Source organism: Erpetoichthys calabaricus, chromosome 10 (assembly GCF_900747795.2).
Source record: "Erpetoichthys calabaricus chromosome 10, fErpCal1.3, whole genome shotgun sequence".
Taxonomy (NCBI): Eukaryota; Metazoa; Chordata; class Cladistia; order Polypteriformes; family Polypteridae; genus Erpetoichthys; species Erpetoichthys calabaricus.
Genome location: NC_041403.2, coordinates 67,097,906 through 67,123,620, shown reverse-complemented (window position 1 = coordinate 67,123,620; position 25,715 = coordinate 67,097,906). Strand labels below are relative to the sequence as shown.

At 37.6% G+C, this 25,715-nt stretch overlaps 1 protein-coding gene across 2 annotated transcripts in view; it reads left to right on the top strand.

Moving 5' to 3' along the window:
• pde4dip (phosphodiesterase 4D interacting protein) overlaps positions 1 to 25,715 on the top strand; it is a 264,076-nt gene that overhangs the window by 40,830 nt on the left and 197,531 nt on the right. For both annotated transcript variants that reach the window (XM_051933237.1, XM_051933238.1), the window contains exon 3: positions 7,455 to 7,522. In XM_051933237.1, coding sequence (XP_051789197.1) covers positions 7,455 to 7,522 — 68 coding nt within the window. The remainder of the gene's footprint in view (positions 1 to 7,454; positions 7,523 to 25,715) is intronic.

Here is a 25,715-nt window from a genome sequence, read left to right as displayed (position 1 = left end):
TGCTTATTGGTTAAAACAAACGTTAAGCAAATCATATCAAGCAATAACCCAAACTGAAACATATAAATGTTTTTGTTACAGTATAGCCATGTTTTCATGCCCTTCTTTTTATGTATTTTTCCTTTCTTTAATAATTTGTAAGTTCTATTTGAATTTCCTTTTTGTGTGCATTATACTTAATGCATTTTGTTTTGTAGTTAATTATTTAGTATTATTGTACAGTAATCCCTCCTCCATCGCGGGGGTTGCGTTCCAGAGCCACCCGCGAAATAAGAAAATCCGCGAAGTAGAAACCATATGTTTATATGGTTATTTTTATATTGTCATGCTTGGGTCACAGATTTGCGCAGAAACACAGGAGGTTGTAGAGAGACAGGAACGTTATTCAAACACTGCAAACAAACATTTGTCTCTTTTTCAAAAGTTTAAACTGTGCTCCATGACAAGACAGAGATGACAGTTCCGTCTCACAATTAAAAGAATGCAAACATATCTTCCTCTTCAAAGGAGTGCGTGTCAGGAGCACAGGCTGTCAGAAACAGAGAGCAAAGCAAACAAATCAATAGGGCTGTTTGGCTTAAGTATGCGAAGCACCGCGGCACAAAGCTGTTGAAGGCGGCAGCTCACACCCCCTCCGTCAGGAGCAGGGAGAGAGAGAGACAGATAAAAACAAAGAATGAAAAATCAATACGTGCCCTTTGAGCTTTTAAGTATGTGAAGCACCGTGCAGCATGTCGCTTCACTAAGCAGCTGCACACAGAAGGTAGCAACGTGAAGATAATCTTTCAGCATTTTTAGACGAGCGTCCGTATCGTCTAGGTGTGCGAACAGCCCCCCTGCTCACACCCCCTACGTCAGGATCAGAGAAAGTCAGCGCAAGAGACACAGAGAAAAGTAAGTTGGGTAGCTTCTCAGCCATCTGCCAATAGCGTCCCTTGTATGAAATCAACTGGGCAAACCAACTGAGGAAGCATGTACCAGAAATTAAAAGACCCATTGTCCTCAGAAATCCGCGAACCAGCAAAAAATCTGCGATATATATTTAAATATGCTTACATATAAAATCCGCGATAGAGTGAAGCCGCGAAAGGCGAAGCGCGAAGTAGCGAGGGATCACTGTATTACCAGTAATGGCGCACTGCACAATAATGTGCAGTGAATACATTTGACTTGAGCATTCCTAGTTTTCATCCTCTTTGTCTGTACGTTTAGCATTCGTTTGCTCAGAGGTTGATGTGCTTGCTGCTTCCTGAGCACCTCTTGTTTTCTCCACCCTAGTGGCCCGCTTCTTCTCTTCTTTCGTCGGCATCTTTTCACTTTAAAACTGATTAAGTCAGTGTTTGTGTTGCAGTTATTTAGTACTTTTTCTTTAATTTTTCACTTAAGCTGGCACTTAAGTCTTCAATCTGCCTCAAGAATGATTTAAGATATGAAGAGGCAGGGGAAGTGACGCTGAAGGTGGTAGGGAATGAGAACGGTGCCCCTACGCATGCGCCACACAGCCGCCCTGCTGCGCACAAACAAGAGTTGATTCTACAATAAAATAAAATAAAAGTAAAAAGAGTAATAAAAATCATCACCCCAAAAGCGAACAGTAGAGCTCATGTAGTATATGTGTACCAAATTTCAGGTCAATAGGTCAAACGGTTTGTGAGCTACAGGTGATTTAAAGTCCTGGACAGACAAGCAAACAGCCACGGTAGTGTATTATATAAGAAGATATTAATCTATGTCTTACACTGTATACTTTGTTGTGTTGCTGTTGAGTCACTTTTTGCGATTGTAATAATTGTAATTGTGTTCTTATTATTGGATTTTTCTGTTTTTTGTCTCCTTTAGATTCTGTTTTTTGACTTTGGTTTTGGATTGTGAACTGGTTTTATTTAGCTCTGGTTTGCCTTTTCAGCCCTCTTCTTTGGATATTCTTTTTTGTTAATCAATCATAACATAAAAAAGGGACATTGTTTTGATAACTTTGGGTTTTATATTTCATGGTTTATCTCTCTCTCTTTGCAGTTTTGATATCTTTTTGAAGATTTATAGCTTTTCTCTTTAAGAACCTGTACAGGCCACAAAGCCTGCTGCATGAGTTTTGGGGGTAAGAGTCATTTTTGACTTTTAGGCTTCATTTGAAGCCTGAAGCTTGATTTTGAAGACAAACCCTTATTTTAAATTTTGTGAACTGGGCAGTGTCATGAATGGTATTTCTTTTTTATTTTTGCAACGCTTTTCTTGAGTTGTAAAAATCATCTAGGTGTTTTCTCTGGGGTTGTTATACTCATGAAATTTAATTCTGTGGTTATTTTCTTGATTAGAGCCTTCGCTTAGAATTTGACTTGTATTTAATATCAATATAGGCTTACATAATATGGATATGTAATTAGTAAAAAGGTAGAATCCTTATGCACAGTATAGTATTGTGTTCTAAATCTCTAAAGATGATAATAATGTCAGACCGACCGACCGACCGACCGATAGATAGATAGACAGTCATAGTGAGGCATTATACAGACATATTACCTTTGGTATAATGAGTCCAAGTAGCTTTTTTGCCCCACTTTTGCTGAATAATTTGTTGGCTGAAAGTGGTCAGTGTTTGTGTGTCAGAGAGAGGATGTGCAGAATTGTTCATAATGGCACTCAGTTTTGTTTTAATTCTGTCCTGTCATATGACCGCTATGGGATCCAGAGTGCATTCCATAACTGAGCTTGCCCTTTTAATTCACTTGTTGATTTGGTGGGTCTCTCTTGAAATGATTTTACCAGCCCAGGATACCACAGCGTAGAATATCACACTAGCCATCACATAGTTGTAGAAGATGTGAAGGATGTCACTTCCCATATTAATGGAGCACAGTCTCCTAAGGCAAACGAATGATACAAGATCAGTCCACCCTGTCCTTGATGTGAACCCCCAACTACTTGTAGGAGTGCACCACCTTTACATCCTCTCCTTGAATAATGACCTGACATAGAGGCTGCTTGGTGTCAATAACATGTCCTTTGGTTTTGCTTATTATTAAGTTGCAGAAAATTCTTTCTGCATCAAGAAACAAGAAGCACCATTTCCATCTGACTCTTATACTCTGTCTCACACCCCTTATCAATACACCCCATTAAGTGCAGAATTATATGAGAATTTCTGCAAATGATATGACCTGGGGTTATATGTTTAGTCTGAGATGTACAGAGTGAAGAAAAAGGAGACAGGACAGGACAGTGTGACTCACATCCATATCATAATTACAGTCCTTGAGTCTCACAAACTGCAGTCTGTCCAGTTGTCCATTATTAAGGACAAGATAGACTCATCCACCTAAATATATCGCTGAGCTTACCCCTTAACAGGTTTGGCTAGATGGTATTGAAGGCAATGGAGAAACTGAAAAACATAATCCTCACAGTGCTGCCAGCTTTGTTCATGTGAGAATAAGCCTAATGGACCAAATAGATAATTGCATAGTCCACTTCAATAATTGTCTGACAGGCGAGGAGAAAAAGAAAAATCTGCAGAGTTCCAAGGCCAAAAGACTGCCCAGCAGTTCACGGACATTCTACCTAACATAAATGTCCTTAAGACATTTCCAATAGTTTCCAGGCTTTGTCAAGGAGGGTTTGATGCGATGGGTCTTGTCAATAGTTGAATTATCCACTTTCTTTCTAGAGTAACACTCAGCTGCACAGTGCTTTGATCAGTTGGTGGTGGTGCAAACAGGCTACCACAGAAAAAATAGAAAATAAAACAGAGAAAAGAAGAGATTAGCAAAGATTGTATAAAGCCATGAAGAAATGCTGGCTCTGAGAATAAGGATGTGCTATGGTTTCTGGAAAGTTGCCGGTTCAAATCCCATTTCTGTTAGAAGGGATGCTACTCTGTTGTGCCCTTGAGCAAGGCCCTTAACTTTAAAATTGATCCACAGCACCGTACAATAACTGACCCTGCACTCTGACCTTCAAAAGTCATGTGAAAAGAGAATTTCCTCTCAGGGATTAATAAAGTATCAAAAAAAAAAAAAGAATATAATTTTGTGAATATGTAGTCAATTATGAATTGAACTAAAATGTAACTACAAAAAAGCCAAATTAGTAAAGTGTGTTTTTAGGAGCATTCAAGCATCATTCTGCCTCTTGCATAATTTTATGCCAAAGTATGTCAGATTTGTTTTGTTGTATAGGGTCCTATGTGACCTTGTTTTCCCCTTTGATACTCTTGACTATGTAGACTTTACCGAAATGCGTCAGGTCCTATACATGTACCACTCAGTAGCCAGGAACTGTACTTTAGTATTTCCTCCACCATTCTCTTCTTTATCTATAACCTTAGGCAATAGAGTGAAAGGAAGAGGAGGAGCTGCACATTTAACTAATTATGTATTATTGGTAATATACCCAAATTATAAGCAAAATAAAATGAGAGCAAGAGAGGGAGAGCGAGAGAGAGGAAGAAAAAGAGAAAAAGAGAGAATGACAGCAGGAGGGAAAGAGAGAGAGAGAGAAAAAAGAGGAAGAGAAAAAGAGAGAATGAGAGCACGAGAGGGAGAAAGGAAGAGAAAGAAATAATGAGAGAATGACTGCACGAGAGAGAGTATTTAAGGGGGTGCTTTGTAGTACTTGGGGTCACACATGTGACCAAGCCCCTCTACATGGTAAGCAATAGCACAAACCTATACATGTATGCCCTGAAAACCTAAAGGATATGCTTTATTCTTTCTGCTTTTTTGCCACTTGGAACTCTTCTATCAATTCTATCAATTCTGGAGAACCCACTGCATCCACTAAACAGTGTCATCTCCAGACAGAACAGCAGCTTCAGCGACAGACTGCTGTCACTGTCCTGCTCCACTGACAGACTGAGAAGATCGTTCCTCCCCCAAACTATGCGACTCTTCAATTCCACCCAGGGGGGTAAACGTTAACATCATACAAAGTTATTGTCTGTTTTTACCTGCATTATTATCAATTTTTAATTTAATATTGTTTTTTGAATCAGTATGCTGCTGCTGGAGTATGTGAATTTCCACTTGGGATTAATAAAGTATCTATCTATCTATCTATCTATCTATCTATCTATCTATCTATCTATCTATCTATCTATCTATCTATCTATCTATCTATCTATCTATCTATCTTCTAGTGGAGATGTTCACTGTAATGTGGTTTCCAATGAATAGTACACCATAGCAAATGTTTTATTCTAGATAACTTTTTTACCAGCAGTGTAACAGTGAACACAAAATTATTTCAAGCTTTTCTGTACACAGTAAGCGATAATTAGGGTCATTAGATTTAACTGATTTCACTCAGTTGTGTTTAGAAATAGAAAAAAGAATCTGAATTTAATGTCATGTCTTAAAAGGGCTCACTGGGAGCTCCACTTGCACCTCTACAGATATCCATCCAAGGACAGCTATGCTTTAGTCCAAGAGTAATGAAGCAAGCCGATGATTCTTTTTCTGTCTCTCTCACTAAACAGTGTTGTCATTTCTGGAGGGTTTATGCTTCTCATACTTTTTAAAAATATTATACTTTGTCTCCATTACTTCCAAAAGGGAGTAAAAAATGTATTTAGCCTTGGCAAGGTACTTATTTAGAAACCTATTACAACAGCTCACCAAAATGGACACAGCGGCAGCAGAAATGCATTTACTTTATTTGTAGCCTTCGCTGCATTGCCTTGCTGTTTACATTTTTCTTTACCTAACTTCCTCTTCTCAACTGTCAGAGCTTTGTAGACAACACAAAAGTAACAACATAACAGCAAGCCACAGTTCATTTCTTGCCCTGCTTCAACTTCCAACCCCTATGTTTTTCTGTTCCTTGCTCTCTCTGGCTCTGCGTCCCTCTTAACAACACTCCCAGTAATCCTCTCACACCCAAAGTTCCATTGTCTTGTTTACAAAAGTTCCTGAATGTTGGGATAGGGTCTTTGCACTTAAACCATCCATTTTAAGCTATCTACTGACATCATCCAAAAACGTACGGACTTGAGGCATCCCCCTGATGTTATTCTTGTTGTTCACCCCTGTTTTAGCCTGTGACTCCTTCCACCTGCCCCATATCAAAGAGGAGTGATGCCATCTATTTAGGTATAGTCTAAGCCTTTAAAGTGAATACCATAACACAGCTAGCCTTGTTCAGTAAAGGCGAGAACACAAGTATGAGTGTTTATTTTAATGTAAACATATCTGTCACAGGTCCCATGCCAATTTTAGTATTCTTTTTGTGACCATATTTCAATGTAGTATAACATTAGAGTCTACATTAACTTAGCTCTCAAAGCCTTCATATAAAATGTTCATTTTCTCTGTTGTGGTGTAGCACCCTGTTTTATCTTGGTAGAGTAATATATATTGCTCTACTTTCCCCTATTGTATTATTAATATGTAGCCTTAGAATGCCTAATCTCACAGATTTACCACTGTTTATAAGGTATTATTGTATATAACTTATCCCCACCTTCCCTTCTATATCTATAACCTCAGGCAATTAGATGTAGTAAAAAGACAAGCAGAAGTTAAGTTACAGTTTAAACAATGTATTATTGATAATATTCATAAATAATAACAAAATACAAAGTATATTTGAATATTGGCAACCATACAACCTGATTAAATGGTGATATGTAGTTCAGGCGGCACACAGACTTGTAGTTACTTAAATGTCTCTAGTTAAGGCATCATTGGTGCTCAGCTTTCAGCCACATGTCTGTTCAAAATGGCTGCTAAACTGTGCTCTTCATTGTGTTGTCTTCATCATCACAGGTTAGCAAGAGAGAGATACTTCTTCATCATATGTTGGTTGGTAAGAGAGAAAGATACTTCTTCATCATCACAGGTTAGCAAGAGAGAGATTGTGAGGTTAAACACATACATTTATAGATGTTCTGTCCAACCCCTACAGCCAATAGGACATCATGGTACTTAAAGGCCTCTGAGACAAGCCAATTCCAAACAGCCATACCTCAGACCAATGGGGGAATAGAACATCTTAACACCTGCCCCCAAACCATATGTTAGAGTACACCTTAGCATACTTGGGGGGGGGGTTAGGGGGGGTTTGGCTGGGGGCAGAAATGACTTTAGTAAAGAAATACTTGCCAAACTGGTTTAAGACACATCCCCCAAATTCTGTCGTAAAAATTCAAACAGGCCCATTCCTAAGGGGGGGTTTGGGTGCGGGGGGAGGGGTTAGTAAACACTAAATTACATTGCTTTGCCTAAATTACAAATAAAGACATACAAAATATTTATGAAGTTATATGTAAAATCTCACATCACAACACACCCTTAGCAAATATTAAATGTTAAGCTCTTGTCAAATATCCAAACTGATTATTTGAACAAGAAATTAGCAAAATGTTTCAAGACAGCATATAGAATGATGTAAAGACGTACTGACCTTTTATAAAGACAGTTTTTAATCCTCACTTTTTCTCTGGTCTTTTTCTTTGACAGCCTTCCTCAGTGATGAAACAGAAAAGGGCCCTCCTCTACAGACACATACCCTCAGAGAATTTGAAAAGGTAGGTTAAATATTTTCATAATTATTCATATTAGTAAAATAGAATGGCTAAATTATTCAATTTAATTATTTTATTAAGAACTCACTGAAATGCAGTAGTATTAAACAGTAAAGTGCAAACCAATGTCAATATACTGTATGAATACAAAGAAATATAAACATATGCACACAATGTCCTTGTGTAGACTCATAAATTTTAAGTTTTATAGCTATTCAGGTTCTCTTAATAGTAATAAATTAAGGTAAAATAAAGTAATTTAATGTAATGCCAATTGGCAAGAGATGAGAGGAAAACTAAAACAGATGATGCACAGAATGGGAAAAGTAAACCTTTGGGACCTCACACTCCTTGGGAAACAGGAAGACAAAGAGAGCAGCGGAGACAGAAAGAGCAGGGGCAGTAAAGGGAACTTGGAAATGGGAGAAGGAGAGAAATATCTGAACAGGACAACAAACTTCAGGAAACAACAAAACAAGATCTGGAAATGATCTGTGTAATGAAGGATGGAAAAGGAAAAATCCTGCAAAAATCTTTATTGTGTAAGTAGGTTTACATCAAGGCTCAGCTCTTAGCCTTTTGTCCTTGTGGTGGATACATCCAGTGAGAGTATCAGTGGGTGGTAAATTGTTATATACATTGATGACCTTATGATCATGGCAAAGACTGAGGAGGAACTGCACAGAACCATAACTGAGTGGAACGGGGCCTTAAAACAGGAAGTACTGAAAATAAATGCTGGAAAATCAAAGGTCATGTTTAGTAGCAGATTGAGAAGGGAAATCCTAATACAGAGTTGAGTGGACTTGGGATAATGAAGACAGGTTTAAATATCTGGGGTCAGTTATAACCCAAGATGCTATGAAGTGGAAAGAGGTCAGAGAATAAAGGTATTGTAGAAGAAATGGCTGGAGGTATACGGGGTATTATTTAATAAAATGATGCCAAGGAAAATACAGGTAATAGTAAGGCTAGTTTAGATGTGTGTTGCACAGACATGGGCAATAAGGAAAAGAGAGAAAGACAAATTTGAAAAAACAACTGAAATGATAATACTGAAGTGGACTTACCCTGAGGGACAGACTGAAGAATGAAGAGGTCAGGAGAAGAGTCAGTGGTGAAGATCAGTGAGAAAATATGAGAAGCTAGATTGATGTGCTGTGGACATATGGTAAAGAGAAAAGAGGAGAAGATGATTAGGAAAGTCTGGAGAAGCCCTGTCACAGGAAGAAGGCTGAGGGGGAGACAGAGGCTCGAGGAGGAGGGGCTGTGTATGAAATAATTTGAGGGAGGGGGTTTTGAGGGAAGATAGAGGAGACTCACCAAGTCAACCTGTGCCAAGAAAAAGAATACAAAAGATAGGAAAGAACAAAAAGAAAAGTATATTTAAACATGACAAATCCCCTCTTAATGTGTTTGCTTTCACTGCAGTCGTTCTTCATTATGAGTTTATAGCTGCTCATTGGTTAGAAAGAGTAGTGGGAACGTAATGGCTGAGTTCTACAGTCATGCTGTGACATGTATAATTTATAAAATAAATAATAATAATAAAAAATACGCTAATACTATATATACTGTAAAAATATACTGCTTAAGTGTACGGTTATTTCCCAAACACCGTTCAGCATAATGGTTCGTCTGAACAACAATTCTTTCAATCACGTCACCATCAAGAAGTAATTTCAAGTAAGTAAGAGGATTTTGGCTGTCAACGTTCACTTTTATTCCTAGCTGCCCCGCAAAATCAAAACAAGGTGGTGCTGGTTTATTTGAAGCAGGGTCAACAGAAACTCAAATGCGAGCGTAACTTTCAGATTCATCAAAATCGCTTTTGGATTCACTGTCCGTTTCAGTTTCACTGCCTGAAGGCAGATTCACTTCGTCATCATTGCTGATGAGAGGCAACATCACTGCTTTTATCACTGTTAAGAGAATGCAACACCTGGGCTGCTGAAAAATGTTTCTTACAAGATGCTATTATGAGGACAGATGAAGTCTACACCACTGCCTGGGTAACTCTTGAGCCTGATGCTTATGTAAGACATGCCTATACATTTGCTCGAGTAATGCTTGGGACTAATATTGTTAGCACTTTTCTGGCCTGAATAGTCCTCGGGTCTAACGCTTACACAAGATGCATCTATACAGTTGCCCGAGTAACACTTAGGGCTAATGCTTTTAGCACTGTTTCAACAGTCTGAGTGATGCTCGGTCTTACGCTAGGGAGGTTAATAGTCATGATTATGGAAAATATTAAATTGACACCCTGCAAAGGTGAAAGAAAAGTCCTTCTCTGTATTTCTGTCTGTTCTAGCTGTCATAATGACTTGAACCAATAAGTAACCACAGCATTCCCCTCCACAAACACACACTACGCATCACTGAAGCAGTGGTCTCTGTCCCACATGAGCAGCCCTTAGCAGTAGTGTCCTGACTAAGCTGTTGACTCATTACATCCTGCCTATAGAACTTAGTGCTGAGTCATTGTTTCTTTATACAGCATGTTACAAACTCCACAATGAGCCATAGCAAGGTTTGGGGCAGCCACCTGTATAATTGGTATCCTGGCTGCAATGTCGTAAAAATGAATAGAGCACTGATGGGCACAAAACCGAGTCCAAAACAGAACTGAGGGAATAAGGAAAAGGTGGAGGCTTTTAAAGGGGAAGACAGGAAGTGAGGTCAAAGGGGTCTGGCTCATGAGGGTCTTCAACCATAGGCTCGAGCCCAGACGTGACATCACAGGGGCCGGAGCCGGCAAGGGCTTCTTCAATAGGCTCAGTCCCGGAAGTGACGTCAACAGGACCAGGTGGAATCTCCTGTGACTGGTCTGCAGGAAAGGGAGAAAAAGAGTCAGTGCGCTCTGTCACATCCTGGTTTGAATCGGAATTGCCCTTACTCAAGCCCTTTAGCTGCCTCCCATGAGCACGTGTGTGACAAGCACAGACATTACAATTAAAAGGGAAATTGTTTTTTCAAAGTTTAGTAATAGATGTAGGAAAATATGGAATCAGATGATCTGCTGTGGCAACCTCTAATGGGAGCAGCCGAAAGACAAAGAAGAAGAAGAAGAAGAAGAAGATACACACAAAAGAGATACTGGTGTACACACATTATTCTTCTGAAGTATATCTTCAGCAGCAACATGTGACGAAAGCGCCCATGTTATAATAGCTGTGATTTTTTTGTGGATCAACACAAGAAATTCCAACAGATCACATTGAAATATTACAAATCACATTCATTAATGTAATTAATGTAATTGTAATATTCCTTCTAATAAAATACAAGTTGTATTAGAAGTAAAATGTGAGCAGTTTTAGCATGGGGTATACTTTTTGTTAGATCTATGCTATTCAGCCTCCTTTTAAGATAGTCAAAGATCATTTAAAGCATTAGCAAAGAGGGAGAACCTTGAAAATTTTATTAAAAGACAAAAAAGTGCCTGAAAAATATCAAGCAAATCATCATTCAATAACATTTTAAGACTTATTACACTTTCACAAAACTTATAGTAGAAAAAGGTTAGTTCAGAAGAACAAAACAATTCATGCAAAATTGAATTTGCAGGAAAACTCTGTTTTCCTTTGCCAAAAACTTAGCAAATCAAATGGCGGTTTCCACTTCCAGCAAAACTTGTTCCATGGACAAAATGAGAAAGCCATTTAGTTCTGGTCTAGAAGCCTTTATATGCATGAATTCTGCATGTTTACCAGTCATTTAGTATTTCCAAAACATGTCTTTTATATTAAAAAGCTCCAGACATATTTCCCTGTAGATATTTTTGAGCCACCAGATGTATCCTGTAGTACAATCCTCACTATGTCAGTTATGCTGAAAATGTTGGGGATCACAATCCTAAAGATGCATCAAAGACCAAAAAGAAACTCAAAGCTCTATGCACCTTGGAATGTACATGTACTTCTTAAATACGAAGGAGCTGCTGCTAAATAATGGTGGTGGGTTGAAGATTCCCTTTTAGTGAGATTTCTGTGGAGAAAACACAGTAGTGTACATGTGTTTTGATGTGCCTTATGTAGAAAATATTCAGCACATCATATTAAAAAAATGTTCTGCATTTCCCTTCTACAATGTGAATGAGAGTTGTAAACAGAATTGATTTGAGTGGGGTGCTACAGATTACATGAATTAGCACAACTGCGGGAGATCAACGGTGAAGATTAAAATTGTAAAAGAGAAAGTCAAAAATAAAGTCAGCCTTGGAAAATTCAGCCAGTTGGCTGCCTACCTGCTCCTGGGTTTTTTATAGAAGAGTTTGTGCTTGCTGTCCAGTCTGATGAGGGAATCTTTCCATTCGATGATTCCAAAGATCCTTTCCCTGAGATGACTTTTCCATATGGAGGAGAGCTGCCTGGCAGTAGAGCAGGGGCACAAAGTGCCACATCCGGATACCAAGAAGAGAAACATAATAGACAAGAGTTAGTAATGGTTTAAAAATATGGTGATACTTATATTTCTGTATAAATGACTAACAAGCAGAAATATTCCATGTTTCAACCAGCATTTCTCCCTGGCTATGGTTGAAAGTTGTGTATTTTGTCTAATTTTGTATCATTTATTTATATTAATGATTCTTTTGTGTATTATTTATATTATTCCTTATATTTATTTCATTACGTCCATTATTTTTTATGAGTGGTTCCTAAAGGGGAGGGGCCACCTGCCAATCATCACCTGGAACTGCCCTCCACTCAATTTTTTGGAGAGCCTTCCATAGTTCCTGGTGGTTCATTTCAAACACACTAGGGAGTGGAGTGTCACTTGTGTTTTGCTGTGAATTATTGCTTTTCATGATTTCTGAATTTTTGAACCTGTGCTCTGTTTTTGACCTCACCCTTGCAATTCTGTTTTAGAACTTTGTGGCTGTGGTTTGCCTTGACTTTTCAGACAATTCCTTTGTGCTCTTAGAGGCTTCATGTATTGCAGAGCCTTTTGTCAAAATAAACCTTTTATTTAGTAATGATTTTTCAAGGCTCTTTTTTGTATCTAGTCAGGATTTTGACAGTATTTTTGGGACTTAGGTGCTTTTGAGGCTCCTGAGTCACATTAAAATAAAGTATGCACAGTAAATCTTCAAGCTGGATTTAAAAGCTGAGACTGAAGGGACATCTCTTACAGTAGCAGGCAGATCATTATATAGCTTCGGGGCCCTGTAGATAAAAGCTCAACCTCCTAGTGTTATTTTATTAATTTTTGGAATGTTTAGTGGGCTGGCATCTTAAGATGAGTTTGCAATGTGTGCCCTGTAAGGAATGATAAGCTTAGATAAGTAAGTAGGGCCTTGGGCAATTAATGCTTTATAAATTAACAGGATGATTTTGAAATCGGCTCCAAGTTTAACTGGGAGCCAATGTAAGGACTAGAATTATGTGTTTGCGTACTCATTCCTGCAGCAGCATTTTGAATTAAGTAAAATCTACATGAAGAACTATTTGAACAGCAACAACAATGTTTATTTATATAGCACATTTCCATACAAATAATGTAGCTCAAAGTGCTTTACATGGTGAAGAAAAGAAAAATAAAAGACAAAGTAAGAATTAAAATAAGAGAACACTAATTAACATAGAGTAAGAGTAAGGTCCGATGGCCAGGGGGGACAGAAAAAACAAAAAAAACAAAAAACTCCAGATGGCTGGAGAGAAAAAAATAAAATCTGTAGGGGTTCCGGACCATGAGACCGCCCAGTCCCCTCTGGGCATTATACCTAATATAAATGAACAGTCCTCTTTGTATTTAGGGTTCCCACTGGAAGGACTTGATGATGATGGTCATGCAGACTTCTGGCTTTTAATCCATCAATGTAGGAACATCATGATGCTTTGATTAGGTGGTGGTGGCGCAGGTCGTCGCCACAAAAAACTGGGAAAAGAAACAGAAGAGAGAGTAGGGGTTAGTACGGATTTTAGAGCCACCATGAATAGTTATTATAATGAATTGAATATACAGAGTATCAGGATTAAATTAAAGTGAAGTTATGAGAAGGCCATGTTAAAGTAATGTGTTTTCAGCAGTTTTTTAAAGTGCTCCACTGTATTAGCCTGGCGAATTCCTGTTGGCAGGCTATTCCAGATTTTAGGTGCATAACAGCAGAAGGCCGCCTCACCACTTCTTTTAAGTTTTGCTCTTGGAATTCTAAGCAGACACTCATTTGAGGATCTAAGGTTCCGATTTGGAATATAGGGTGTCAGACATTCCAATATATAAGATGGAGCGAGATTATTTAATGCTTTATAAACCATAAGCAGTACTGTATTTTAAAGTCAATTCTAAATGGCACAGGTAACCAGTGTAGTGACATCAAAACTGGAGAAATGTGCTTGGATTTTCTTTTCTTAGTTAGGATTCTAGCAGCTGCATTGTGCACTAGTTGCAAATGATTTATGTCTTTTTTGGGTAGTCCTGAGAGGAATGCGTTACAGTAATCTAGACGACTGAACAGCCAGTGAATAATGCATTGCAGTAGTCAGTCCAACTAGAAGTAAATTAGCCAAAAAAAATTAACTCAACACAGAATGTGCAGTTCAGCCATTATGTTTTGAATGTAATTAGTTACTTATTGCAACCAGACTGTTGCACACCCAAAGTCCTGTCCAAACTCCCCCACTGTTAGAGCCTCAAGATGCTTTTTTCAGAATAATAAATTTATTCATTCTTCTTCCTACGTGGAGGGCAACAAAGAGCACAGCCCAATGTCTCAACACATTTCATCAAAGGTGTCTACGGCAGATTCTTAGCATCCCATATCATGACTGCATCACCAATGATCAAGTGCTACAATGGCCAGTGGCCTGCCGAAGATGGAGGACACAGTCACCGCTCACCGAATATGCCTAACTGGCCAAGTACTCAGATTACCCGACCTCTGGATTCCGAAGACCCATCTTCAATCTCTTGCTCTTTATTGGCTGGGTTTAATTCTGTTAAGTGAGCACTGATTTTGATTTATTATTTATACATTTCGACCATAAAACATAGTTGTAAAGCCAACAAGAATATTAAGAAAATTACTTGATCACTTGGGACAGATTTTTGCTTTTGATCCTTGTACAAAATGATAAACATTAATAAGATAAATGTACCCTCCCATGTTTTACTTACAGTTCTGTACAAACACACCCTGCTCCTTACTGTGGCTGCAAGCCTACTTGTTAATCAAGATTTGGCATTAATGATTTAGTATCAAGTCAGTTTCTTTTGTTTACATTTTAAAATGCACAAAGTAACAATATAAATGCTAATATAAAAAAGGAATGTGGCAAATCTTTTTGATTGCACATTATTAATCTCCCTTTTGAAGGACAACGGTAAAGGATATGCTTTATCCAATTTAGGATCATGAGAGGGTCCAGGTCTTATCACAGCAGAATAAAGTCCAAGCCAGTCATCCAATACTAGAAAACCTGTCAGTCTATATCACATGCATCTTCACATGGGGCAATTTTACAATTACCAATTCTCCTAACACACACAAAGAAACACAAGAAAAATATGCCAGTTCCACAGACATGGTGACCGGGCAATGGGAATCAAATTTATGTCATAGGATTTGTGAGGTAGCAATATTAACTGAAGATCAAATCTAATGTAATCTCATCTATACCACCAATGGCTAAAAATGATATGATGATATGAATTCTACTAGAAATACTGGCAATAATGTATGTTGACATTTAACACACTGTTAATAGCATGATAAATTAACAAAGGTTTCATAGCATTTTAGGCCACTTTAAAAGTCAATGCTTGTCAGAAATAAAAATTCTGAACAATTCTAGCAACAACTATGAAAATGATTTGGAATATTGATTATTGCAATGCTGCGGTGGGTTGGCACCCTGCCCAGGATTGTTTCCTGCCTTGTGCCCTGTGTTGGCTGGGATTGGCTCCAGCAGGCCCCCGTGACCCTGTGTTCGGATTCAGTGGGTTGGAAAATGGATGGATGGATGGATTATTGCAATGAACCCACAAGTGAAAAGGCATACATTTTCTCTTTACTATCACTTATGTAATATGAATTGTGCTTCAGATTGAAATTCGGGGTGGCACTGAGGAGAGACTTGACAGAGCCTAAGCACCCATAAGAAATGGGACACACTTCTTGTAGTAGCCCAAGTATTCAATGACCTTGCTGTCTTTAACTCTTTTTGTTTTGTGCCTCCTGATGAAATCCACCTAAAATCAGTCAATATTGCATATACTGTAGCATGAGATTACACAAGATTTGCTCCCCAGTAGCGTCAAGTATCATCAGGGGGCAGTAAAACTTCAAAAAATATTTCTCAGCATTAAACAGTTGTGATTAGTAGCTAAATTTGCATTTGGTAGAATGAATTAAAAATGCATAGATCGTGGCTTCATTTTTGAAGTGAAAAAGATTTAATTCATTTTTTGATGCTGCTGTCCATGGCAAAAAAAAGAAAAGAAACTTCAGCCATTTCAAATGTACAGAAGCTCAAGCCACACATTAACAGAAAGTGTCAGCTTTCTACATATGAAATACTGTCTTATGTAGGCAATCAATATCAAGTTTATTGTTTTCAAATGTGTGGTTCGCATCCTCTCTACAAAAATCTGCTAAAATAAATATGCTATCAATGGGCAGATGAATGCTCTTTATTGTGGGTGGTACAGATCTTGCTCCCTACCATGTACACCAGTGTCACAAATGTAGTCACAGGAAAGCCAAACAGATGCAACTGCTTTCATTCCTCTGTGCTTATTGACATTTGAAAATTTCTTTTTTTCTGGTAAAGTTAATGTCTGACCAGTTACAGTCCTGTGGTGGCTATGACTTATTTGGTGCATTCAACGATTAAAGTACTAACATAAATCTGTAATAAGATCATATATAATATCTTGGGAGCAACAGCAGCCATCCCATCTCACTAGTCTCCACCTGAAGCTAAGCATGTTTGGGCCTGGCCAGTATTTGGATGGGAGGCAAACCAGGAGAAGCTTGGTTTGCTGCTAGAAGAAGTGTTAGTGAGGCCATCAGGGGGCACTTGCCCTATGGTCTGTGTGTTAATCCCAATGCCTCAAGGCTGAGACGGAGACACTGTGCTGCAAAACTGGCGCTATCCTTCAGATGAGACATAAAACTGAGGTCCTGGCTCTCTGTGGTCATAAATGATTTCTGGGCATCTTTTGAAAAGAGTAGGGTTTATCCCCATGTCCTAGCTAAATTGCTATTCATGCCTTCATCCATTCTGGCCCCCTAATCATCCCCTGTCTCTAATTGGCTCTCTCTCTCACTTTACCACTTAAGAGCTAATGTGTGGTGAGCATACTGGCTCAAAATGGCCGCCGTCGCATTGGGTGTTAGACATTAGCTCCAACAAATTCAAAATAGTGCTGCAAAAATCCTGATGAAGGTGTGGAAATATGAACATATCTCATCAATCCTTCAGTCACTTCATTGGGTCCCTATCCATCTCTGTATCGAATACAAACTCTGTTTGTTTACTCACCAGTGTATCCATGAAAGTGCTCCACAATATCTTAAAGAACTCCTTATATTACAATCCACTACAAGAATATTATACTTATATTTATAAATACCTACCGCCTTCGCCCCCCCTGTGACCAGACTTCATACAATGGGAGTCCATGCCATTGCAGCTGCTGCTCCATGGATCTGGAATGCCCTACCAGTGAGCCTAAGAATACAGCAGATTGTGGGCTGTTTTAAAAAACAGCTAAAGACTTTTCTATTTAGGAAAGCTTATTAACAAGAATGCTATAATTATTGTTGTTTTATCTCTGTTTTTATCTTGCCTTGCCTTTGTTTAAACTTTTTATGTTGCACTTTTGCTGCTAATGTTAAGTGCCCCTATAAATAAAATGCATTATTATTATTATTATTATTTTGGTGGTTGAAATGGCTCCCTGCTCACTATATAGAGCACTTTGAGTAGTGAGAAAAGTGCTATAAAAATGTAAAGAACTACGATTATTATTATTAAGAGAGAAGGCAATTGTGTGGTATGCAGTAAACATAGGTTTTTAACTAGTTTTATGGATGTGATTACTTTGACAAACATTCTTTTGCCAAGTTGTCTTTTTTGTGCTGTTTTTATAAGATCTGAAGAAACAGAAGAGGCTGATTATGTTATATAATGTTTTAGAGGTTTGTTCATTGTGAATGTGCAGAGCAATAGAGAGAGTTTACGATTATGCGTTTGGGTGCTATACACTGTAGATTCTGAGTTGCACTAAAAAAATGATGAGTTGTATTTACATCAGCTGAATTGTCTGTTCTTATTTAGAAGCACTCATGCTGTTTATTTTCCTAAGTGTAAAGGCAATAGATTGTTTTTTCAAAGCTGCTTGACAAAAATATACAAGTGCAATCTATATGTAACTAGCCGTCTCCATTGGCTCCGCCCGCATAGTACTGAAACAGGACAAACTTAAAAAATCAATAAACAAACAGGTATCACTAGCTAAGCAGAGGCAAGGTACACTCCAAAACGCAGAAGTACACCGACTCGAACGGAGGCTGGCATGTGAGTGAGGAGGGCCCTGCCTGGCTCCTTACTCCTGACATCACGCTTCCCCCTCCCCTCGGCCTGCAGCCTCTGTCTCGGATTAGCATGAATATATCACTCCTGCAAGCGAACTATGATTCTTAGCGCGATAGGAGAAGTCGCAAAATCAACTGGAATGTTCAAGCAAATGATAGAAAAAAAAATCTTTTAAATCCATTATGTAGTTCTCTCGTTAACTAGCTAAGTGGGGGTAAGGTACACGCCCAGAGGCTGTCACATAAGTGATTAGGGCCCAGCCCCCTCACCTCGGCGCACTGCGTGTCTCTCAGATTTGTGCAAATAAATTGTTAACACAAGTGAACTATGATACTTAGTGCAATGAGAAAAGTCACAAAATCAACTGAAATGTTCAAGCAAATTATAGAAAAAAAAGATATAAATCCATCAAGTAGTTTTCACGTGAGAAGTTGACAGACATACAGACAGACAGACGTTGGATTTTATAAATAGAGAGATGTGTTAGACTACTGTGCATTTTCAATAAGTAGTTAACCGCTGCACTGTTAGCCTAATAAAGTTCTGCATATGCATGAAGGGCCACTCTTTCTTGTAAGTATAATGCACCTATGTAGTGGACAAGCACTCACTCAGTACCCACTCTGAAAAATTCCTGATGCTAAATTACTGTTACGAATAATTAAAGAAATTATTCCTGTAAAGGTTTATCTGACAAGAATCTCAAGCCATATTTGATGGAGAAAACTCAATTTTTGAGCCGCCTCTGCAGTGCCCAATGCCTTGCAGGTTTGGTCTCATCAGTAAGCACAGCTTGTGCCCAGCCTTTTATCTTGTAACTGAGTTAAACATTTATAAAAAAAATAAATAATTAAATGAAAAGAACAATCATCTTAGAACATCTGGTAGGAATCAATATGTGGGCCTGGCTAGGATTTGAAACGTAAAGTTTGTCTATTAAAACTTGTAGCTTAGTTGCAGTTTCCCCCTCAAAGGATGTTTGCTGGAATGGAAAGTTGTTTGCATGCTATGTTTATGCCATGGGAAGATTTTTTTTTTTCATTGCTGTTCCCCGAAATGTCTTCTTGCTTTCCCCTTAGGAAGGCTATTTTAATAAAAGACTGACCTTTCTTTGTTGATTCTTGACACAGGAAACGTACACCATGTCTGGGTTACTAGAGATTTGGTTCATGACAGAGCTTTGTAACATGTACTATAAAATGTACGTGTCTTCCTTGTATGGTATCTGGGTGTCCTAATTTTGTTTACATCCCTGGATTTGAGTGAAAATTATAAGAGCTCAGTAGTTTCCAACAGTATGTATTTATTCTATATTATATTTTCATATTGAACTTCTTAGCTTGGCACTTTACAAGTGTTATACATGTGTTTCAATATTTGTTTAATTTAAGGATTGGCAAATTAAGTGACATGGTCAGGCTCGCATTGCTAATATGGATGGAGCCTGCAAAACTATCCGTATGGGAAAATGATTTTTAACTGTCACTCCCATTAAGTTTCATCACATACCACACCTGCAGAACTATAAGTCCACTCCTAACAGCAATTCTTCAGAATACTATTGCAAAAGCATTAGCCTGTTATAGTGCTGTGCAGCTGATTAGCTCATTTGTTTTGTTCATTTATGAGTCTGCTCTGTTTGGGGCCATAAATGCAAGGTTTAATCTTCAGTCCTGGGGTGAAAATGAGGCACCATTGCCAACAGAGTGAAATTCCAGGCTGCCAGTGGATAATACACCGGCTGTTAGTCCCCACTATGTTCTATAGGGCGAATAGTGCTTTTTGACTTTCTGTGTGGTTTGTTTTTTATTATTTGTATGTGGTTTTCTCTGCTAAATGATGATGGGTAAATCCTGCTAAATTAAACCTGAAGAAAATGATAAAGAAAGGATTATTAGTTACAGACAGAGCCAACGTGGGAGCTGTACAGCCCCATCTACTGGAGTGTCATGGAAATGCCAGCTGTTTGGTAGTGGGCAACGCAGAGTCCCTGCCATAAGATAAGTAGGGAATCTCAGAAAGTACAGCAAGAAAAACATACTGTAGAATTTTAATAGACCATCCTACAAACAAAGTTAGTGCCACTTCTGAAAGGTAAATTTGAAATGTGAGAAGGAAAAAAACAAGAACTAAGAAGGAAAGCCACATACTGGAAGAACAGACACAGTGGCATTCTATTTTTTTTTTTTTTGTTCTTTATTTCGCCTTATACAATTTCTTGTATTAGGAATTTGGTAGTTTTCGCATACCCCTTGGGGTCAGAGCGCAGGGTCAGACATTGTACAGCGCCCCTGGAGCAATTACAGGTTAAGGGCCTTGCTCAAGGGCCCAGCAGAGCAGGATCTCTTTTGGCAGTGACGGGGATTCAAACCGGCAACCTTCGGGATACCAGCGCAGATCCTTAGCCTCAGAGCCACCACTCCGCCCTATATTTTAATTCATACAATTAAAAATTATATGCATACAATCAAAAATCAATCACTCCTATAAAAATATATAAAATAATAATATATAAAATGACTAAATCAACAGCAGTAATAGTAGTTAGTAGTATTGTCACATGTGCGGAATATACTGAAATTCTTAAAGCATGTTCAACCAACATGCGACATGTCACCAATCCCTGGCCCAAAGATCAATGAGAATGTTTTTATTAAATAGAAAACACACATTGTGTTACATGATGTGCACTTTACCCCAGGTTCCATACCACTTGTTCAGTTATGTTTCCAGTTCCTGAAATCGTGTGGAAAAATTCAGAAAAGCTCCAATATGGTTAAAATTGGAAATCTAAAGTTTCAAACTGATGCCTTTCAGAAGCCCAAAACTCAAGTTCTGATTCTAGCCAGCGTACCTTCATTTGATCCAAGTGCACTTGATATAAACTGATTTTAAGGGTGTGGCTCAGCTATTTTCAGTATAAAAACTCTGCACACAAAAACAAAATTGCACATTTATACAATATGATTACCAATGAACCACTAGGGCTTTACTAATTTTTTTTCTGGTTTTAATATACGCATATATTCATATATACCAGTTTTGATATTCTGTGATGAAACTAAACTGAATTAGTGTTCCTTTTGTGGTTGATGAGTCTGAAATAAAGTTTAACATATTGGTTTAAATTTTATTATTCCCTAGCATTTAATCATGGAACCCTCTGTGGAAGATAAAATATATAAAATATACATTATTGGATTAATTATTATTCTAAAGCCCGATCAAACCTGTGAGCCTCCCCTCATATCTTCTCAAAGTATCTTGTAATACATATTTTATTTGGGGACTAAGCACAGTGTAAGAGAGAGAAGTGCATCACTTGTTAGTCTAGCTGGACCAAGTAACTGCTGTTATAACTGTAACCATTAGCATGTGTCCTGTACACAATCTGGTTTGAGTTATATTTCATTTTCTTCCATTTCATTCAAATTCACTTTGATTGGAGGGTTATTATTTCTTGACATGAGAGTGATACTTGATACATTTAGTCTAAATTGCTATCATTTCCAATATTGCTGGGGAAAGGGAGATAGATAGCCTTGGCCCCATCATAGTGAGCCAGTATGGAATGATTTTCGGCAGTGGGAAATAAGCGTGAGCAGAATGCTGATGAGAGCTGTGGCAGAAATACAATGTCAGAATAACACTAGCGCCATCATCTGCAGGACATTAGTTGAAAAACAGTGCAAGCAGATCATTAGCATAGAGGTTTTCAGTAATATTCAAAGTTGTTTAATTGTTTTCATATGTACAAAGCAAATTCAGACATGAAACTTTCTAATAGGTGTGTGGAGTTGTTTTGGGAAATGGTAAGCATGCTAAAAATGCATAGCATTGACTGTGTTCTGCAAAACGTGACAAATTCCTGCCTCATAATTTATGCCACTTGGGTAAACTCTAACCCTCTGTAAATGTGATATGGATTGTGTTGGCTTTAGAAATGGACGTCTAAATTGATGAACTGTTGGATGGGTAGCAATTGCACTGCAATACACCGTAATTAATCTATGTTATAATAGGGAATGTAAAATGTACAATCCCTCATTAGACATTCTGAACCAGCATACAGTACAGGGCTGGCCTGTGGCACATACAAATTGTAGGCAATTGCCTTTGGAACCTTACTGTGACCAGACTGCATGTTCACGCAGTTTTCCCATGAAATAGCAATTTTTGCAATTGCTTGTGACTCATCAGCTTGACAGGGTCAGAAAGATACAGTACCGGCCCATATCATGATAAATCTGAAAAAGTATGTTCATTTTCACAGTGAAACTTTGAGATGGGACATCTCAAAAATGGGTGATATACAGGATGAGTATTGAAAGTTAACACATAGTCCTGTATAAGACCTGAGCTGAATGGTATTGCTTAAACGATAACAAGGTCAGTTCAGTCCCCACCATTAACTGACTGAGTTAATAGTTGGGAGCAAGCCTTTTTACTGGCTCTTTGATTTCATGAATTAAAGCATTTTGAAATGTAACTCTAATTAGATAAAGGTAGCAAACAATATCACCTGCAGGGAACCTATTTCCAACCGCAGTCTACCTGTCTGGGATATACTTGTTAAAATCAGTGTAAGCAATTCACATAAAATCATATGAATATTGGTAGGCATTATCAATATAAACACTGAGTAATGCGACTGAAAAAAGCTTTTCACATTCTCAAGCCCTTTCTCTGGTTTCAGAAAGACAAACCACTAAATAGATTTTTCGTTGTATACAGTAACACTTGTTTTTCTGAAAAGAAAAAGTTCTTACTCTAATGCATTAGTTCAGTTGCTTCTAACAAAGCACTTGTTTTCTTTTCTTTTTGCCAGTATAAACAGATACAGCCAATATGAAAGATTAATCAAAATATTAGCATTAAACCTTGTCAGTTTATCAAAATATTTGGCATGTACATGATCTACCATTTCCCATCTATTTTCTCCCCTATGAGAACCATACTCTATTAGTACATTTTCCATATTACCTTTTACATTTTGTTTACAACAATAACATAATAATAATAGTAACATGAGTATTTTTATCCATTTTGGCAGTCTTCAGTAGGACAGATTTAAGCACTTTTTCTTAATCAATAGCAGAGTTTGATTCTGTTTCACATTACGCAGATACCTAATTGGGTCCATGTGTCATTCAGTTAGGAGATGGCATTGACTGTGCACAATGATTACTTATTCAATCCTTTACTGGGTGATTTAAAGCAAAAAACAGTTGGTGGTAAGATCTTTGGTTGTCGGGAATCTTTTGGCTAAAACAATATTTATGTGACATGGCCATCGATATTAATTAGACCCTTTTGAAAATAAGAGGTTGGGTCTTCAAGAAGTGTTCTGCATGTGTCTCCTGTGCCTTGGGGTTTTTTGTTTTTTTTTGCAAATTATAAATGGTCATTTCGTGGAGTGTGCAAGAGATTACCACACAATGAGCAAATTTCATGTTGAACCATTATTCTTCATGGTTCACTGCAAAACTCACTTTTGTTAGGCTGTAATAGCTCATTTTTCAGCTGCTGTTTGCCTTGTTAGGAACGCTAATGTGGCTGCCCTACACATTTATAACTAATAATGCTCAACTAAATCTGGTAGTTCCATATAGGGTAAAACAAAACCTAAATATTAGTTAAATAGGCTTATAAATTCTTAAGGATCATTTAACTGTTGAGCATGAACTATGTACTATAACGTATTAGAGCTGTTTGGACAAAGTACTTTTCTTATCCTCTTAAAACAATTTACGATACTTATTGCTTATTATCTGTAAGTGTCTTTGCATCACATTTAAATAGTTACAAAGTAAACAGAAGAAATATTTTTTACAAGGCTTTAATCTCCTGGAACCTTAGATTTGATTAGGCAGATTTGTGAATATTGCGTTATATTTCATTTCTCTAAACTCATTCCATTGAACACTACAGAGTACTGTAATTAGATTGATTTCTGCTTGCATGAAAATGCAGTGATCATAATGAATATTATAATTCTGAACATATTTATTTAAATTTTGAGATTTCTCTTATTACTTGTGTTTTGGAATAATTGCAAGCACCAAAGGTGCTAAATTACCTCAGATTTCTAGTGGGTAGCAACCCTTTTCTACTACTGTACGTAGGAAGACATTTGGAAAGACATTAAAAGTAAAAATGTAGGTTCTTGTATCTTCTTTAGAGGATGTAGCAAGAACTTGTGTGATGGGATTCTACTTGCCGTACATTTGAACCAAGATTTCCCTAAAATGACTGAACATTATGTGGAGTAAGGGCTCAGAACGTTTAATTGAAGTAGTTGGGAAAAGGCAGTAGAAGTAGCTCCAAAGGCCATTTGTCTTTAAATGTGACCATTGACTCCAGCATTGAATACTAAATTATCTTGTAAATGGCTGACTTGAGTTGAGGCCGGAGACAAAAGTGGCAGCTTTCTGTTTTAAGAAAGAGGGGCCAAGTCAAAGTCAGACGTAGGGAGTAGTGTGCTTTAGGTTGTCAATTGGTTAAGCAGTCCCGCTAAAGAGGTCAAAAATCCTTTTCAGTAAAACCGGAATTGGCCAGGTGGCTGTTTGTTTAAATGTGTTTTTATGAAAAGGTATTCTCTCTGTGTAGTTTTTGGTGTAAGTACTGGCATTGTTCTTCTTAGGGGGATTCAGTAACATGAGATGGGCAGCAAGAAGACACAGAGACATGATCATCAAACTGAATATAAACTAGTCAAAAGCAGCAACACTATGGTGAGGCAAAACTCATACAAATCATCAAAAATACAAATCTTTCGAAAGAAATTAAATTACTACGCCTAAGAAACCCGACTGGCCCAGTTATCAATTGTTGATTAATGACAAGTTTACTCCTACAGTAAATGTTAGCAGTTGCAACAAAATGTCTTTATGTGGCATACAGTGTTATAGTATTTGACTTAGAATACTCTCAGTTTTGGACAAAATATAATCTGTATGTTAAATTTTGAATCGACTTGTCTTATTTATCTGAACACTGAACATTGCATCATTTTTGTTCAAGTAAGCTAATTTGCCTAACAGCATGAGAAAAGGCACATTAAAACCATTTAACGCAATGCAATGTTGTAGTAATTTTAAACAGATAAGACATGCATCATACAAATATACTTTAATTAAAAAAAGTGTTTTTCTTAGAAGCAACAGCTTCATAATCCCCTAGATATAAATACATTTGTCTTGAAGCCCTGACTTAATACAATTAAAATCTTGTAAAATGTTAGTATGGGAATTTTAAAATAGGCCGTGGAGAACATTATATAGTAGGATAATTACTTGTTATTTTACAATGAACCTCTTCTTTAGCATAAATAATGTTAAAAACAATCAGAAGTGAATAAATGTGCCATTAGTGAATATTGTTTCAATTATCTTTAAATGGAACATAATCTGTAACAGATGGATATTTGTTTAATTGGCACAGCAAAGGTGGTATCAATAAACCCCAATCAGATTTTCTCATTGAAAGAGCCTGGCGCCATTAATTGGTTTCAGCATGCGAGAAAATGGAAGCAGAGGGTTTTGCTTTTCCTGCCATCAAAAGTATATTAAGTGACTTAATTTTAAGATTATTCCAAAAGTGTTTTTAGGCACCAGTACCAAGACTTTAGGCTCTGTAATACTCGTATG